Source organism: Cyprinus carpio, chromosome B3, assembly GCF_018340385.1.
Source record: "Cyprinus carpio isolate SPL01 chromosome B3, ASM1834038v1, whole genome shotgun sequence".
NCBI classification, from domain to species: Eukaryota; Metazoa; Chordata; class Actinopteri; order Cypriniformes; family Cyprinidae; genus Cyprinus; species Cyprinus carpio.
The window spans coordinates 24,246,722-24,264,477 of NC_056599.1; the positions used below are offsets into that span (position 1 = coordinate 24,246,722).

The following is a 17,756-nucleotide window of genomic DNA, read 5'->3' on the forward strand; positions in this document are numbered from 1 at the left end:
TTGCTCATAGGAAGTACCTCCCACTCATGAAAGCTTAATCATTTGTGAAGTTTAAGCACCCTTAAATAGCGTATCAACCTTGTCCTCAAATGATCCTGCACAAATTTATGTCTTCCATTATATTCTGTGCTCTCAATCTTTATACACTATACGCTTTACAAATACAAGACACCTTCTAGATTTTCTATTCCACAGACCCATAAGTCATGGGACACATCACACAACCATAATAAGCTTAAAATATTTCATTTCCCCATTCCACCTCTCCTTTCCTCTGAAGAGCTCTCATCATCTGAGGTATCTGTATCTGTGATGCTCAAACCCATCTACTGTAGTCCTATTCCTCACTCTCATCCAGCTCACACCATCTGAGATCCATTTGATTTGCCTCTACATCAGCTGCTGTGTAAACACACCGTGAAGAAGGTAGTGGTCTATATGTGCTACCAAGTCCAGACAGAGTATGATGGCCCCTCTTTCTCAAATCCCCCGGTGGATCTCTAATGACTCAATCGCTGCATCAGACTGCTGAAATAAAGGGCTTTGTACGTTAACAAATGTGGAAACATGACATAAGGCTGTGCTTCTAACAGTTCAAACAACTGATAATGATACCATTCATCTCTCTCTGCTGCCGCTCAAATAAACTAAATGGTCAAAAAAACAAACAAACAACACCCATTTGTACTTGTAATTCCAAAATCATGGGCATTAAAGAAATTATTTTCTCAGATTCACACAGTTCCAAACCTGTATAACTTTCTTTATTCTGTGTAACACACAAAAAAAAAGAAAGAAAAAAAAATCCATGCAATTACAATAAATGGTGACTAGAGCTTTCAAGCTTCAAAACATAAGTATCATAAAAATCACCATCAAAGTGGTCCATATAGCTCATGTGCAATGCAATATGACTGATTTGGGTGAGAAACAGACTGAAATTTAGGTTGCCAAATTTCCATTGAATCAGTGAGTGAATAAATCATTTAGACTAGTTTTGTGGACCAGATAAAGAATAGTAAGACATGTCCAAAAGAGCTGTTTCCCACTTCCATTTTCTATGCAATGATTAAATTCTTAGACGATGCAACACAAAACCCATGCAAAGACAAATGTAAAAATCCCAAATGATCCATCTTTCTCTCTCTTTCTCAAGCGTTGGCTTTTATCCCGCTCTCTCATCCTCTGCCATCTCTCTTTCCTTTCCCTCTTCTTTCTGTCCATCTTTTCAAACATCAAAGTGTGGGAGACATCAGAGGACTGATGTGAAGAGATGCTAATGCATCTATCCATTCATTCATGCACGGCTGGGACCATGCAATTGTGAATGCGGAGCAGGGGCCCAGAGTCTACCCATCCGCCCAGCCTTCTGGGCCTCCAAACAAGTCCCACATCTCCTCTTACACAGCATTCAGCAATTTGTAGCTGTATAGAGATTTCATAGCCAGACACTTTGGTTTCTCTCTTCATGAATGACTAAGAGAATCATAGTAACGTGCACTATAGTAACATCCTGTGCTGGAGGTGCTGGCTTCGGACCGGTTTCCTGGAGCCCGGGGCTATACAACATATGTCACCCAGACAAACAAGGACTATTTTCAACCTTGGTTTGTAGATGTCTGTGGGCTGGTGTGTATGCGCCTGCTGAACCCTTATCACAGCTTTTCAGAACACTCTCTCTTTATTTCTCTCTCGGCGAGCTGCTATTTTCTATGAAAGCAGAGTGGTACAGTGAAAGGGAGTGGCAGAGCCCTTGTTGGGGCCATATAGTGCAGAGATGGTGGCTGTAATGGAGAGTTTGAGCATCTCTCGTGTACACACAAAAGCCACAGCCATTGATAATCGGCTTTGAGAACGAGCGGCGAGCACAGACTGCATCAATGCGCAGGGGCACTTTCGTTTTTTAATGGCCCTTAGTGAACAAGTCTCCTAATTGCCATGATAAATATGTAATACAGTCCCAAGAGCCATAACCTAGTGTGAACTTGCAGTCACGCACCGTGCACAAGTCGAATCTTCTAGAGGCATGCCGAAGCACGTGCAGCTCAACGTTTACAAGGATGGAAGAAAGAGAGAAAGACATATGGAGAGCAGTGGGTGAGAGAGAGCATTTTGTTGTGACAGATCAGGAGCTGTGCACGGGGTTGATGAAAAACGGCAAATGCTATCTTTGCATCTCCTTTATTCTTCACACAATAGGCCAGCATCATAATTGCTATAAAGAACATGACACATCAGGAATAAATTGCTAGTGATTTTTTGTCTCTCAGCGGCTAACACTGCTGCCGCTGTATTAATGTCAACCCGGGCAAAACAGTCTTTGAGTAATCTCTTTCCAATATTAGCACTTCACATTCTAATAGAAAACTGGAGGAGGTTTTTTTTTTAATTTTTTTATCAAGTTAATATACTGCATGAACGCAAACAAATGGCCACTTAAATGAAGCAGAACAAGGACAAAGAGGAACAGTAGAGGCTTTACCTGCTGCGCAAGGACCATGCTTCATGTTAAACCATTACATAACATTCAACTAGACAAATGAACAGCCTTTTAGTCCATTGCGCTGTAATAAAAATCTAAATTAATCATGAATGCAGCCACTTGTGACAATATTGAAGTGATTGCGTCATTACATTAGGATGCAATTATCATTGAACACTTCTGTTCTGGGACTGTAACCACCAGGGTTGAGGAGAAGCATCCCTTAAAGCAGGGATGCAACTAATTTAATAACATTTTTAATTTTAGTAGTGGCACAAAACAGCTGTTTCAAATTAGTTTGCTTTCCTGCTTAAACTATCAAAAGCTACTGCAATTGGTAATAAAGAAATGTACTGACATCCTGTCCTTTCTCACATAACATTGTAGAGTCTGACTCATTTGAAAGAATCGATTCGTTTGGACGTAAACAAAAAATGCTGATACCCTCTTTACTGTTGTTGATTCGCTTATTTAAATCTGGGTGTATTTTATAGTCTACATGTACCTGTTCAAGACCGATAATGTCACCTTAACTGAGATATTAATTAAAAACTCCTCATTTGTGCTAGCAACAATATGGTGCAGATTATAGTGCAGCTGTCACACCACAGTGGAATGCTGCGAACAAAGAAGACGCTGATGATGAGCAAACTGTCACAAAGGGATGTAGTAAACCAGACGACAAACAGTGAACTGAACTTAAATAGGAGGGCTGATGAGGGTAATTAATGACACACACCTGATCCAAATGATAATAATCAGACATGAGGGAAAACTTGGTCACACAGAACCCATGAGGAATGAAAACACAACAAAAGTCCAATGGAGTGTGACAGCAGCCACATTTTCTAGTTCTTTAGGTCAACTACTTCCAATGATTCGCTTTCAGCTTGGCAGGCTAGGATTTTTCATGGTCCTTAACACTGATAATAACCAATGGCCAGACAGAGTCTGTGCTTTCTAAGACCTTGGCTTTAAAATAAGATCTTGTAACATTTAAGTGGAAAATGTTTTACCTTGTTCCAAGCAGGAAGCAGAAGTTAAGAATGCTTGCTCCGCAAATTCACTGAGAGCCCTGCATATATAATGTATTGTTCCCTATAATGCTAAAGCTTATTTGGATTTCCACAGAGCACTTGGTGCAGTTATTTAGTAAGAATGTTTTGGACTGCAGGTTTGTCTTTTGGTTTTTTGTTTTTGTTTTTTCAGAGCAACATGCTCAATCCATTCCTGCAAAATGAAATTAAGCTCTGGAAATGGAGCCTTGAGCTTACAGTCAGAATTCCACATGTTTTGCTTGATAAAAACAAGATCGTGTTTGTTAAAATAAATAACAAACATGCACGACTAATGACGACTTTGAAATGTATGAATTACATTGTACCTGTAAATAATTAAGTGCATGAAAAGACATGAAAATGAGCCAAATGTGCCTGGAGGATATAGACACTCGCTTAATTAATGTCAATACAGCATAAATAAACAAACAGACATAACATGCTGGAAATAAACATTGTTAGTTCTCTCATCGAGCTTGTGCAATACACTCAGCAGACATCTGTGAACTAACGTAAACCTTATAACTTATAAATAAATACTCATGCTCTGAAATATATTGTTTACATTGCTCCGTTCAGTCTGGGGGAAAAAAATCTGTAAATATTTTTACAGAAAACATCAAGCAACTACTGTATTTCAAAACTTTTCCTAATCTTTCAATATCTTTATATGGAAAGAAACAGTTTTGAAGTCTATTCAAAATCATTTTTAACAAAGACTTACATGGCAGCCATAAGAAAAATAAAAACTGACTTTTAATCAGGTCAGAGTTTTTTAGAAGTTTTTTCCTTTTCTGCACCAAAACAGCAACATACTAGTTAACATAAGCATCAACTAAAGTCTAGTGAAATCTTCAGTGCACTGTTTGAAGGATTTTTCATTTAAATTTTTGAAATGAACACTGAAACAATAAACTGCACATTTTAGTGGTCCCCTAATTTAGATGCCTACTATTGGGCCATAATTCAATCACAGGCAAGGTGAGCCTGGGTAAACTTAATAACAAAGATTTGACACTTCATAAGCCTGTCGTAGCGCTCGCAGACAAGCCCAGACAGTAGCAGGCCTGCCGCACCCAAACAAGAAATTATGTTGCCGTCATCGCAAATAAGAATCATCATCAGTCTCAGGCCCCCAAAAAAGATCTCTCTTGTTTCCAAGCAGGGTTCTGGGGCAAGGATTTCAACCCAAACACCTGCTGTCTCGATTCAGGATATGACATTTATTTTACAATTCCTAAAGTTTCTACTGTTCTTTTTCTAACAGTTTGTATTTTTAAATCAGGATCAAAAGGGGATCCATAATCGCTGAGACAACGAATGAATTATCATTGCCATCAGCTGTCTATTAAACATACATAAACATACGCATAATAGGCAAAGTCAACCAGTGAATTCAATGAACTGAAGCTGAACTCACATTAGTAAAGCTCTCAGAAACATGAATATTAATGGTAAATGTATGATTCAGGACTAGGAAAGGACATGCAAGCAAGCAAATTCATGTTATATGCAAAATGATGCATAGTAATATAACCTCTACTGGGAAACAGCTGAACATTTCCTGTGCCTGATGGGAATAAAACAAAACAAAAAGCTCCAAATTCGTCTATTACTATAAACTGACCCAAAACACGTCTGCACACAACAAAAAAAGTACCAGCAGTCTGTCTTCTCTCACTTAACTTCGTAACACATGGCTGTCTACAGAACAGTGTAATATTAAAGATTACATTAAATCAATATGTAATTTTGTGGCCAATGGGGTCCTAAACACTATCCAAGTTTACTTTTTGCAGATATGGCATACGTTTAATAATATGCACAATATTTAACGTTAGTTAAAATTGGCATAGAAAACTGACAATCTTGGTTACAATTCTATGGTTTCATGCTCAAGGCTCTCAACATCAACTACCTTCTACCAAGATGCTGCAGGCCACCAGCTGAGAGGCACTGCTGTAGAGTGTACTGAAGGTATCAGCATTGCTTCTAATGGGGCAGATTGACAGGTACATCAGATAACTCTCAGCCTTTGTTCCTGTTGTCACTGGATGTTTATGGTGTTTTAGTCTTTTATCTCATTTTTCCCCTCATTTTTTCCCTTATCGGCATTAAATGGGGTGGAGCTTAAGTAACCAAATGCGAGCAGAATGTCAGAAGCGATTTGCTTTGTGTCACCTTGATGAAACTGTTGTTTGTGTGTATGTGTGAGTAGGCTATCATATTTCAGGTATGTGAAGTGCAGTGCTCCGTGATGATGGAGAGCTAGTGCCTTGATTTAGTGATTGCCAAACAAACCAAATGAGAGAGGGAAAAGAGAGAGACTCAAACAAACCTACTCAGAGCTACACTTGAGATTTCACAAGCTGCAATTTAGTCCAAAATTATAACACCTAGAAGTAACTTTAACCATTTCATTTTTCTTTCCTTTCATTTCAGAAACGGAAAGGTACAGATAATGACACATTCAAGGCAATGCAATACGACACAAGGGTATCCATCTCATTGTCCTCTTAGAGGTGCCCTGGTCATTACGGAAGATAATTTTTTGTCATTAAGTGGGAGCATCACCTCTATTTTACCCGTATGACTTCTGTAGCGATTATCGCTTTTTTTTTCAGTCAGATGGGGGGGTAATTACTCAACCTCTAGATAAAACACTGATGTCAGAGGTTCTCCATACATCTAACCGACACTCTCCGAAGCTGTAATGATTAGATAAGAGCGCATATGAGTCAAATATTAAGCATATGACCTCCAGAACTTCCCAGACACCAACGTAAAAGACAAAAACTGCAGTTACAGAAATGATACCGTTTCAGAAGGCAATTTACTGCTCAGCCAAAGATCACCCCTTCATTTCACGTGATAAAATGAAATATTTTGACTTGATTTGTACAGTGGTTCCCGAGGCGGGCGACACCACGGCCCTACGAGCGAGTGGTCAGGACATGGGACAGCAGAGCAGCTGACATTTAAAGGACAGATAGCTGGAGGGGAGAGATGGTTTAGGTGTGGGAACAACACTTCTCCCTTGAGTTTCCGCTTCAGAGCTTTTTGAGCGACCACACAAGCATGCCAAAGCACTAGTAGCGTGTCTACTGTCAGATCCTCTCCAGTCTTTGTCAACCCATCATTTTCCCAAGGGTCATGCTACATGGAGTTTATTGCTTCTTTTAGAGGGTCAAACCAATTAATTTTACGTATGAATATCCAAATTAAGCAATGTCACATAAGCATGCTGCACTGAATATCAGCCAAAGAAATTAAAGGTATAGCTGACCAAAAAATGAGAAGTCTGTCATCATTCACAACACAAGGTCATTTAAAAGCCAATTGAGTGCAAAAATGTTTGCCCACTTTTTCAGGAGCCTTGGTTCTGAAAGTATCTTTCTCATTCATTTTTCCATAGGGATTTTTAAAACATCCCCAGTAAACAGTTAATAGCCAAGAACTAAACCAAACATCTACGAGTTAAATCACAACATGACAAACGTTATTTTGAAGCAAAAATGTATCAGAAAATCAGACAAAAAGACAAAGGTGTAACAACTTCAGAGAGCAAAAGAACTACAATCCCATAAAGCATTGTGAATGACATGACTGAAATAAAAACAACAGTTAAATATAAAACTATTGACTGTTGACATGTTGATTGTATATAGAAACAACATATTTTATGGTTACTGCAAAATATATACAAATATTTAAGTATTCACAGTACTTAATGTCTAAATATTTTTTCCTCACAATTTATGCTGTTAGGCAGGAATATTAAATAAATCAGTCGGAATACCACTTATTGTTGTTTAAATATTTTTTCATAACAATTTATGTAGGCTTGTCTGTTTTAAGGCAGGAATATTAAATAAATCAGTCGGAATACCCCTATGGAGATAATCAATGGGATTTTTATTTCCAGAGTCAACATGAAACCCCATTGAGTTTCATTGTATGGACAATGAAAGAAATATTTTTCAAAATATCTTCTTTTGCATTCCACAGAAGAAAGCAACTCATACAGATTTAAAATGAGAAGTCATGTATGACAGAATTTTCATTTTTGGCTGGACTATCCCTTTAATATCAAGGTTTTTTATTTTATTTGATAATATATACATATTTTTTACAGTATAAAATACTTCCAAAAAAGCCCAGTCATCAAGCATTGTGTGTTGCCAACCAACATACATACAACAGAAGAGAGAATGTGAACAGAATGGAGTGACTGCAAAGCGCACTGCAATCAAGCCAGGGTTTTTTTTTTAGGTTTTTGGGAGTTTTTTTTTTTTTTTTTTTTTTATGCATTTCCCGCTCCCTGCTCACACAAAACAAACCAATCCCACTTTTTACTCCATACCGCTCTCACACACACCCGTCATTCCAACAGTGAAAATGTAGTCCTAAAGGCGATATATCAGCACTCTCTGAGCGCTGCACAGCCAATTAGATTCGAGGATCAGAACTGTCCATCTAAGTTAGCGGACAGTACAAACCCAAATTGCACATGACCACAGCTGTCTCATGGGAAATGTAGTCTCATCAATAAATCAAAAGGAAATTAAGTTTACATTGACAGAGTTTCAGGAAGACCTCAAGGTGAGGGGAAAAATAATAAAACCTAAGCCTCAACCACTCTAAAATGCATGTATCTTCGTCACTGTTTGTAGCACACATGCAATTTAATATATAAAAAGATATGCACATATGTTCAACCCAGTGACAAGACACATCGAGTTTTGTATAAAATCTCACCTATCACTCCAGACATACATACACCTAATATATGCATCCGTCCTTAGATGCATTGTCAGATTTTTCTTTTAGCTACACACACTTTCAGACTATACAGTGATGGCTATGACTTAGCTTTCAGTTTACTTAACTGGCCTCCACTCGTATCCTGCTATAATGGCGATGCACTGACGCAAACTTATTAGAGCATTAAATGCAAAGTCAAATCAAATGAACATTAACATTTAACATACAGTCCTCCTTTTTCCAGCCGTCTGTCTCCCTGAGGAAACAGAGCGTTCAGTAGTGGTATTTTCCAATGCCCTGAGTTCGAAATGACTTCATTTGTTCATCTGAACCATTGGCAGCCCATCTATTCTCAATTCCCGAATGGTTATGTAATGTGATAAGCCCTCACGTCATGCAGGTTTTGTTCCTTAGTAAACAAGGGTAAATAATCTACTTGAAAAGGAAAAAAGATGTTGACATCATTATGTATATTTGGGGCACACAAAGCTACTCTTTATTGCTGTAGTGTCAGACTAACCTTTGAAGTCTTGCGCACTATTAGCAAAAATTGTCTGGTGAGATCCAAGAACACCTTGGAAACCAAGTAAGCCCTTTGTTATTGTGTTTTGCTGATTTAACTTTAATACTTAGGTGTTCCTCATTTCAAAACAGTGGCTCCATGAATGAAATGACAATCCCGGAGTTGGACCCCGACCCCAACCACCGTGCGAACCCGGGATGTACAGAGAACCAGACGCCATGGATGGACAGTCACTACCAATCAAACAACAATGTCAAATCAAAGTTCATCAACAGGTCAAGTCTAAATGTGATATTCACCTGAATATTCTAAAAAACAAAAACAAACAAACAAACAAAAACATTAGGGGTGCTAAACACTACTGCAGGCTAAACTAAGATATTTGGAGATATTTGGAGTGTCATTCCTAGAGTTGCTCCATTTGCACATGAATACAGTGACCAAGTCTAAGCTAGATAAAATAAAGAGCAAACGAGTGCATTTTTTTTTTCAAAGAGGAGGAATAATAAATCAGAGGTGTCCTACTGCAATCCAGTAACCATGCTAAAGAAAATTCATGTATAAATATTTGATTCAGTTGCAAATCCAATCAACCTAGTTTTGTCAAAATGAAAGCTAAATATCACCGTCTTGTGTTTTCCTCATCTGACATGCCATCCGAGGACCAAAATAAAGCAGAGGCTCCTGGGTTCTTGAAGAAGCGTTTAAATCCCATTGCCTGTTCATCATCCTTTGTCTGGCTGTATTCAGCATCCATGAGTTCATGTAATCCACAGTCTAAAATCCTTAGGATGTTTTTTTTTTTTTTTCGTTGTTGTTTCTTTGCTTGGTTCTTTTTACCGGAGCATACAAAAAGTCCCTTCCACCTAATCAAAATTATAAAAATGGAAGCCACTTGCAGGGAATAAAGTCACATAGAGAAATGTTCTTGGGTTGTGGGGAGGAGAACGGTGACCACAACAATGTGCGTCACCTATTCCTTGATCCAGAGCATATCAATAAAAAAATATCTGAGTAAAAACCACACTGTTTTCTTCCAGCATTGACATCTTCAGTAGTTGTTACATTGAACTTTGTTGTAAAGAGACTCCTTCATGCAGAGGCCTGTTCTTTGTCCTTGTGTCCATATTTTCTTCATCTCCTAATGCAAAAGGTAGGAGATTACATATTTCTACATTTGACCTTTAATTAAATATATAAACAATAATTTAAATAAAACCGAATAAATAAATAAATAAATAAATAAATCTGAATAAATAAATAAAATTACAGACAGACAGACAGATAGACGGATAGATAGATAGATAGATAGATAGATAGATAGATAGATAGATAGATAGATGTCTGACTTCCTCCCATTAACTCTCTAAAACAAATGCCTTGCTTCAGATAGAATGTGGAATGTTGTTCTTTCTCCTCAATGATGTAAAACACAAATACAAACAAACAAAATAACAAACGAACGAAAACCCTGTAAAAAGTATGTGTATACTGAGTTAAAATCCTAAAATCTTCATTGTAATGGAACTGCATTAAATCATTTAACACAACATGCCCTCTTTTAGAGAATCAATCTCTTTTACTGTATCTCCTTATCTTTTCAGTTCCTCTATATATATACTTGTAGGTTTATCTTTTTTTTTTCCTTTTTAACTAACTTTTAAGAAAACTCCCAGCATTCCGGCATACGGAAAGCTTTGCCTGTACTGTATGTCATCTCCTGACCTGATTGTTCAGGCAGCTGTTTGAACAGTCCCCTTCGGTCTAGACATGCTCCAAGGGGCCACACTGCTCTCAGGTCTCTCTATCCAGTTTCTCTACAGTCCTGTCGGACGTTTACCACAAGCAAATACAAAATGGTAACAGGTCACAAATGAAAACAGGGAGATAGAGAGAGAAAGACTTTGAGATGGAATGCCACATGTCAAACTGCTCCCTGAAAAAAACAGAGATCGAGTAGTGGGCCTTAGAAATATGAACACTAGGTAAAGCTTCATCTATTTCTCCTGGAGCCCACAATTGTTATTTGGCTTGTACTTTCCCCGTCTTTTCCTTGTGCTGCCTCCGACTGACTCTTTCTTCTTGCTTCTTTACTTTCTTTCCAGGGGCTGGTGATTTTACCCTTTGGCTCTTTTATGAACACTTTTTCTTGGGTTGTGAGAGTCCCATGGTCTAAGCTGCCCGTGCTGTTGCACTTTTTCACAGACGGGGGTGCTAGAGAGCTCGGCAGAAGCAGCGACGTCAGCGACAGGCTGCTTGGTGTCTCTGAGAGCTGCTGGCTGTCACACGTCTGGTTAGAGTTGCACCGTACCATCCCTACATCCTCATCGGAGCCTTGCCGAGTTCTTCCTGCACTGATGTCCGTTTCACAGCTGCTCTTGCTGCGCTGGTGTCCCCTCGTAGTTTGGAGGTTCTGGGTAGCTGGAGGACTGGGTCTCAGGGTCTCCGTGGAGAGGCTGGCGCGATCGTCGAGGAGTGTGTCCAGCAGCGGCTGGGTGGTGGATACGTTGAAACTGAGCCCTTCTTCCATGGTGGTCAGTAGGCTGCTCTCTGAGCTCCCCGTAGCCAGGGAGGAGTCACTGTGAGATGGATACTGGGGGCAGAGAGGTCGAGTTTTTAGCAATGAATGGATAATCAGTATGTTTAACATGGACAACAATACTCCCGGTATTAACACGATTAAGACAAATTCTCTGATTAAGAATCTACCATAAAAACAAGATATTTTTGATTGCCTTAATCCACCTAAAGTCATACTCGAAGTAAACACAAATCAAATTAGGAAGTGGAGTATTCCTATTTTAGTCACATTATCGAAGTGCAGTATAGACAAGTACACACCTTAATCACACTATTACTTTTGTGTAGGACTTTTTGTCGCATTTTGTGACAGGATACACACAGCAGTGGTCAACCGTTTGACAGCAAACAAAAAAATTAATTAAAACAACTTTCTGCAACCAGTCCATACTTTGTACTCTCATCCAGTACAGTACCTCCGACTGTGTAGAGGCGGCATTAATGAAATGTTGCAGAATGAAAGGGTAGCCTGTTTCTGGAGAATTCGTATCTGTCATCATCTGTTTGCATGTATTGCATGACATTAACTGCACTTGAAGCTTTTGTAAAATAAAAAATGAAACACCCAAAACTGTATAAAGTACCATAATGAAGACGAACTACGTTGGATGGCGTCACGTGGGGCGTAAAACGTGTGCCATTAATCGATCTATGTACTATAACCATGTAAAACGGGAACATGAAAGGAATATTCTAAAAGCATTTCATGTTAACACCTTAATCATAATATTGTGTTATTCAGAATAAGGTAAATAATTTGATTACTGATGTCCATGTAAAAGTGTTGAGTGACACGCAATGCATAAGTTGTACATGTGTGTAAGATCAAACCTGTGTGGTAAGCAGCCTGGTGTTTGCGCCAGGAGAGCGTAGAGACGCCCATGAGGCTGGGGAAGTTAGCCGAAGCCCTCTTGGTTTGTGTCCCGGTCGGCCTCTCGGGGGTGCGGGGAGGGCCGCTGCAGCTGGGTGGAAGAATTCGGCAGGGAGACGGATGGGAGTGGTAGAGAGGCTCGAAGCTCCAGAAAGCCCTGGGTGCTCCTGATTACTGCTGCTACAGGGAACTCCACCTGCACACAAATTCAGTTTCTGAATTTGAACGGAATTTAAATTGAGGTAGCAAACAGAACGCAGATTTGAGTTCCCAGCATGCATTGCAGCTTGAAATAATTTTTCCGGTTTTGATTGTAAATTGAATTTAATTTGCTTAATGAAAGTAAATTTGGGTTTGAGTTATGAGTTTGAATTGCAGCTTGAAATAATTTATAGAGAGCATATGCAATATATATATACAATTTAATAGAATTTAAAATCTGGCTTAATTTATGCTGATTTCAGTATTGCTAGTGTTAGTTAGCTGTCACATGGTTCAGAGTTAATATTTTCACTGAATTTATTTAATTGGTTGACGTTTGTGAGATGTGTGTAATATGTTAGCCTCCAGTTTTAAGAGGCAAATAATACCTGGTCATGTCAATAAAATGATGAAACAACAAGGTTTGTAGCTAACTGCATTGATAAATGCTAAACAGTCTTTTCAAAGTTTTCAGTTGTTAGTTGTTACGTTGTCTTTTTTAAGTTAGGTCAACTGTTTTTGTAGTGTTTAAATAAAATTTTTAAAGAGATAGTTTACCCAAAAATGAAAATTCTGTCATTAATTACTCACCCTCATGTCGTTCTAAACCCATAAGACCTTCGTTCATCTTTGGATCACAAATTAAGATGTTTTTGATGAAATCAGAGATTTCTGATCCTGCATAGACAGCAAGGGTTCCTACCAAGTTTAAGGCCCAGGAAGGTAGTAAGGACATCTTTAAAATAGTCCATGTGACATCAGTGTTTCAACCGTAATTTTATAAAGCTTTTATTAATTTGTGTTCCAAAGATAAACAAATGGTTTGAAATGACATGAGTGTGAGTAATTAATGTCAGAATTTTCATTTTTGGGTGAACTATCCCTTTAACTTGTTGAGTTTTGTGTAATGTTTTTCTTTTTTTTGGTTATGTGAACTGTTTTTTTAGAGTGAGACAATTTTTCTATTCTGAACTTTTTCTTGCTTTGTTCTCCAGTATGATTCCTGTAGTACTGTGGATGTGTCGCATTACCTATGTTGTGATGAGCAGGTGTGTTGTGATGTGGACTTTGAGAACCGCCTCCATTCACTGCCGCCCCATCCTCTGTCCCAGAGCTGTGAACCCGAGAAGGTCGCCGTAACCTGCTGTGACCTCTCCCTCCAGGTTCTTCAGTGTTTAGCCACTCATCACAACCCCTTTCCTGAGCAAAAATATTAGCAAGAGCTTTCAGGATCCTGGGGAGACTTTCAGGTCTAACATCTTATTTTTTTTTTTGTAAGAGAAACTTTTTTGGTCTATGTGTTTTGGGGGTATCTCTATATAAGTTTTAAAGAGATTAAGGAACGATTAAGCTCTGCTAGATAATCTGAGCCATCTGCCTCACATACTGTCCTTTATGGGCTTTCTCTAACAAATAGCTAGAGATGTTTATGTCTGCTGAAGAATTACACTGGTTGAGCAGCGGAGCTACATGCCCCATGAGACTGCAGGATTTAGACTAACAGCTTATAGTTATTTGATTTCTTCAGTCTAATTAGTGCAAGTCTGTGGTCATTCTCACTGATTATATATAATAACAGGATCATTGTTTGGGATATAAGGGATTACAGCAGTTTATACATCAGATAAACATCAGGTAAATCATTTCCAGGGGGGCAGAGTTTTCACCTGTTACTGAGCATGAGCCACTATTAAGGGCATGAGAACAAAAAATACATCAAAATTATATCAGCTTCAAATGCTATCTCTTAAAAACATCCAAATAATTCAACATTTATAATGTTACAAAAGATTTATGTTTTATATAAATTATGTCCTTTGAACTTTCTGTATATCAAAGAATCCTAAATGTATCATGGTTTCCACAAAAATATTAAGCTGCAGTGTTTTCAGCTCTGATAATAAATATAATTCAGCTTTGCCATCACAGTAATAAATTACATTTTAAAATATATTAAAATAGAAAACACTTATTTTAAATTGTAATACTATTTCACAATACTACTGTATGTTGCATAAAATAAATGTAGTTTTGGTGAGCGACTTCTTTTAAAACATTAAAAAAAACTTTCTGACCCCAGATGTTTAAATGGTAGTGTGTATTAGTCATAGAGTGTGTTTTTTTATCAGCAAGAATCCTGATGAGTGCATACCTTTAAACAGATTTTCAAACATTCCAAAGTGTAGATGCTAAGATAATTGTAGAGGTGAAGCATTCAAAATGACAAAATACTTTTTCTGAGAGAAAGTTCACCTTGCCCTCTTTGGCAGCCATCTGGTACACGCTCTGCTCGTCCAGGCTGAGGTCATCAGGCAGCGCTGGTGAGGATGACTTATCTGAGAGCTGCTCCGACCTCAGAGACGCCTGCTCCAGTTCAGCCATGTGGATCTGCTGTGGGCAAGAATTTATAGCACTGAGAATTGAGAGGGTTTTTAATCATTAAAATTCTTCCCCACTATTAGGATTTCTGCAGACTTTTACTATATGGCAATCTAACAGCTTTGTGGAGTTTGCAGAGTGCTGAACTGAGTTTGAGTGATAAAACTGTCAACAGAGACTTTGGATTGTTGTGGACAGCATGGTTTATGTCTGACAACGTGATGATGACTTTCCAAAGAAGAAATCTGGCTAATTCAAGAAGAGAGACGTTTAGAGTCAAACAGAGTGAGTGGGAGAGAAGAGCTTGCAAATCAGAGATGTATGGAGAGCAGAGACAGGGGAGTGGAAACAGACTGATGGACTGACATTGTTGGCAGCCTGGCAGAATGGCGGGATGACAGGTGTGGAGGTTATGGCTTGAATTACTTCTTTCCTGAACTACCCCTGTCCTGTCCGTCACTCTGATGGGACACAAGCATTGAGACATTTTGTGTGTGTACATTAAATAATGTGCTATAGTACAATAACATCAGTCAATTTCTCTCTCTCTCTCGCTCTCTCTCTCTCTCTCTCTATCTATCTATCTATCTCTCTCTCTCTCTCTCTATCTATCTATCTTTTTATCTATCTATCTATCTATCTATCTATCTATCTGTCTGTCTATCTATCTATCTATCTATCTATCTATCTATCTATCTTCTTCTAAGACTTCTTAAACTGAAGAGTGCATTAGCAAACAGTGACACAGCTCTAGTGTACCTCTTGCGGATGAGTCCTGCAGTCCTTGCAGACAGGTGGGGAGGAGTAATGATGGAAGACGGAGCCAGAGAGGTTGTCAATCATCAGCATCTCCCCTTCAAACGAATCTTTGATAAGCAGAGATACACTGTCCAGCCACAAGTTCTCCTGGGATACAAACACATATCACCAGAGTTAATAACACACAGTTATTAACAATAACTCACTAAAGTAAGTGCAGGGACAACGACTGGGGATCTGGGATCACTTTTCCAAAAATCTATGATGAGGGAGCACACTAAGTTTGAGTAGTTAGGAACTGTATTTCTATAACATTTGGATGAATTGAAGTATATATTAAAGGGATGCAACATTATGATTTAATATAAATAACAACAATTTAACTAAAATTGAATCCTTTTAATTTTTATATAAATAAATACTGTAATATTGGCCAATATAACCATTCTGGTGCAATATATTGTGCATCCATGATAGCGCACTTTGAAATAGTCCTTGCACTAGAAAATAGAACATCCTACCCACCTGTGCAGTGTATCTTTTTTTTTTTTTTTTTTATAAATAAAAAAAAAACACACACATTAATGAGAGGGTAGGGTCAGAAAAAGGGTCTCCTTCACTGTCACAGGACTGGTCTTAATGACGGCGTATTACAGCAGCTGAGCTTCAAAGAGCAGATGTGCAGAGGGCTAAACCTGCACACACACACACAAACACACACACACACACACACACACACACATACACACACATTTTACAGTCACACACACTGTATCCACTCAGCAAAATCCTTTGTGGAAAAAATTCAAAGTGATAGAAGTTCGAAAACACGTTTGAGGCACCTCAAAAATGTTTGAAATTTGGCTTAACTCAGGGGGGCTCTGAACATGTAAATAAAAACCTTTCGTCGCATCAATCAACGCCTATTTTAGCTTCCCTCATAAATGTCACATCACTCAATGCTAATATCAAGATGAAGTAAATGTGGTGCAAGTACGATCCCAGAACAATCTTCTGAGAGAAGGAATAAAGATCTGACCATTCAATATTCAGTTACCCAACAGAGCAATTTAGGAAGCAGTCAAGTGAAGAATCAATCTAACACAATCAAAATGTAGCGTTGTCTAATAACAGTCATTTATTTCTCCAGGTAATTGTGCTCTTTGCGTCACTGCCAAACACTTTTGATTTCCTACACCAATAAACAATTAAGTTGAAATGACTAGCTTGAGTTAAATGAAAATTGATCAGGCTGGCCTGCCTGCTAATTTAAAGTGCACTTGGTTATTAGCAAGCAACCTCTCATGTACAATAAACAGGACTAACAAAAGAGCTTTTACAAACACCAGCAAACCTCAGCATTTCTAATAAGAGTTTGACGGCAGGACTTCACACTTAAGGCCCTGACACCAACTCACAGGCTGCTATTATCCCCTGAAGATTAGCACCTAGCAGTGGCCAGTGTTACAGGATCACGTACACCTCTGTTGTCCAGAGGTTTAAGTGACCAATTTATGGTTCCAGCCATGACCCACAGAGATAATGGCCCGCTTGGGTCTGGTTGCGGCCAATGCACAGGGCGATACGGTCACGGCCTGTAGTGCGAGAACAATCATTTTCAATATGGCTCTGAGCACGAGTGCCACATTTATGGGTGTTAGAGTCTCACCTGCACCGGTGTGGGTCATAATTTGTATCGGCCGGATGGAGCGGGGAAATGCTGTATAATTGGCAGGGATGTAGTTTTAATGACATTTCAACATATGGTAGTATTAGAGTCTCAGCATATGGCTACCTCAGCGCTCCTCAAATCACAGGTCTCCATAAATCTAAGCACAAGAGTATGTACACCTCCAAACCATCTCATTTAATGAGCTTTCTGGTGGCTTCCCGGTGGCAAATCACTCAACACATGGTGCGAACAGGTGTGAATTCAAAGAAAAGCAGCATCTGCTGGTTTTGCACTTTTCTGTAGGTTGTGTTTTACAGGTAGATGAATTAGCCGGAGACGGTGGTGAACTCGATACAAGTCGATACAAGGCACAGTCTGACTCTAGTCTGTTCGGCGCTTTCTCCTCTGCTGACTATAACTGCGGTTTTGCACAATGCTGATCATGAGGAAAATGATGTGGTACTGGG

The 17,756-nt window shown here is 38.8% G+C and overlaps 1 protein-coding gene across 2 annotated transcripts in view; it reads right to left on the reverse strand.

Moving 5' to 3' along the window:
* Positions 1 to 9,026: 9,026 nt before the first annotated feature.
* The window catches only part of LOC109054490 (voltage-dependent T-type calcium channel subunit alpha-1I-like), a 52,003-nt gene continuing 43,273 nt past the window's right edge, over positions 9,027 to 17,756 (reverse strand). The window contains exons 24-28 of one of the 2 annotated variants that reach the window (XM_042720360.1): positions 15,618 to 15,764; positions 14,733 to 14,867; positions 13,511 to 13,679; positions 12,239 to 12,474; positions 9,027 to 11,420 (exon numbers count right to left, since the gene is read on the reverse strand). In XM_042720360.1, the coding sequence (XP_042576294.1) occupies positions 10,821 to 11,420; positions 12,239 to 12,474; positions 13,511 to 13,679; positions 14,733 to 14,867; positions 15,618 to 15,764 (1,287 nt within the window). In that variant the 3' untranslated portion in view covers positions 9,027 to 10,820. Of the gene's footprint in view, positions 11,421 to 12,238; positions 12,475 to 13,510; positions 13,680 to 14,732; positions 14,871 to 15,617; positions 15,765 to 17,756 lie in introns of both variants that reach the window. The other variant, XM_042720359.1, reaches the window with a different exon arrangement.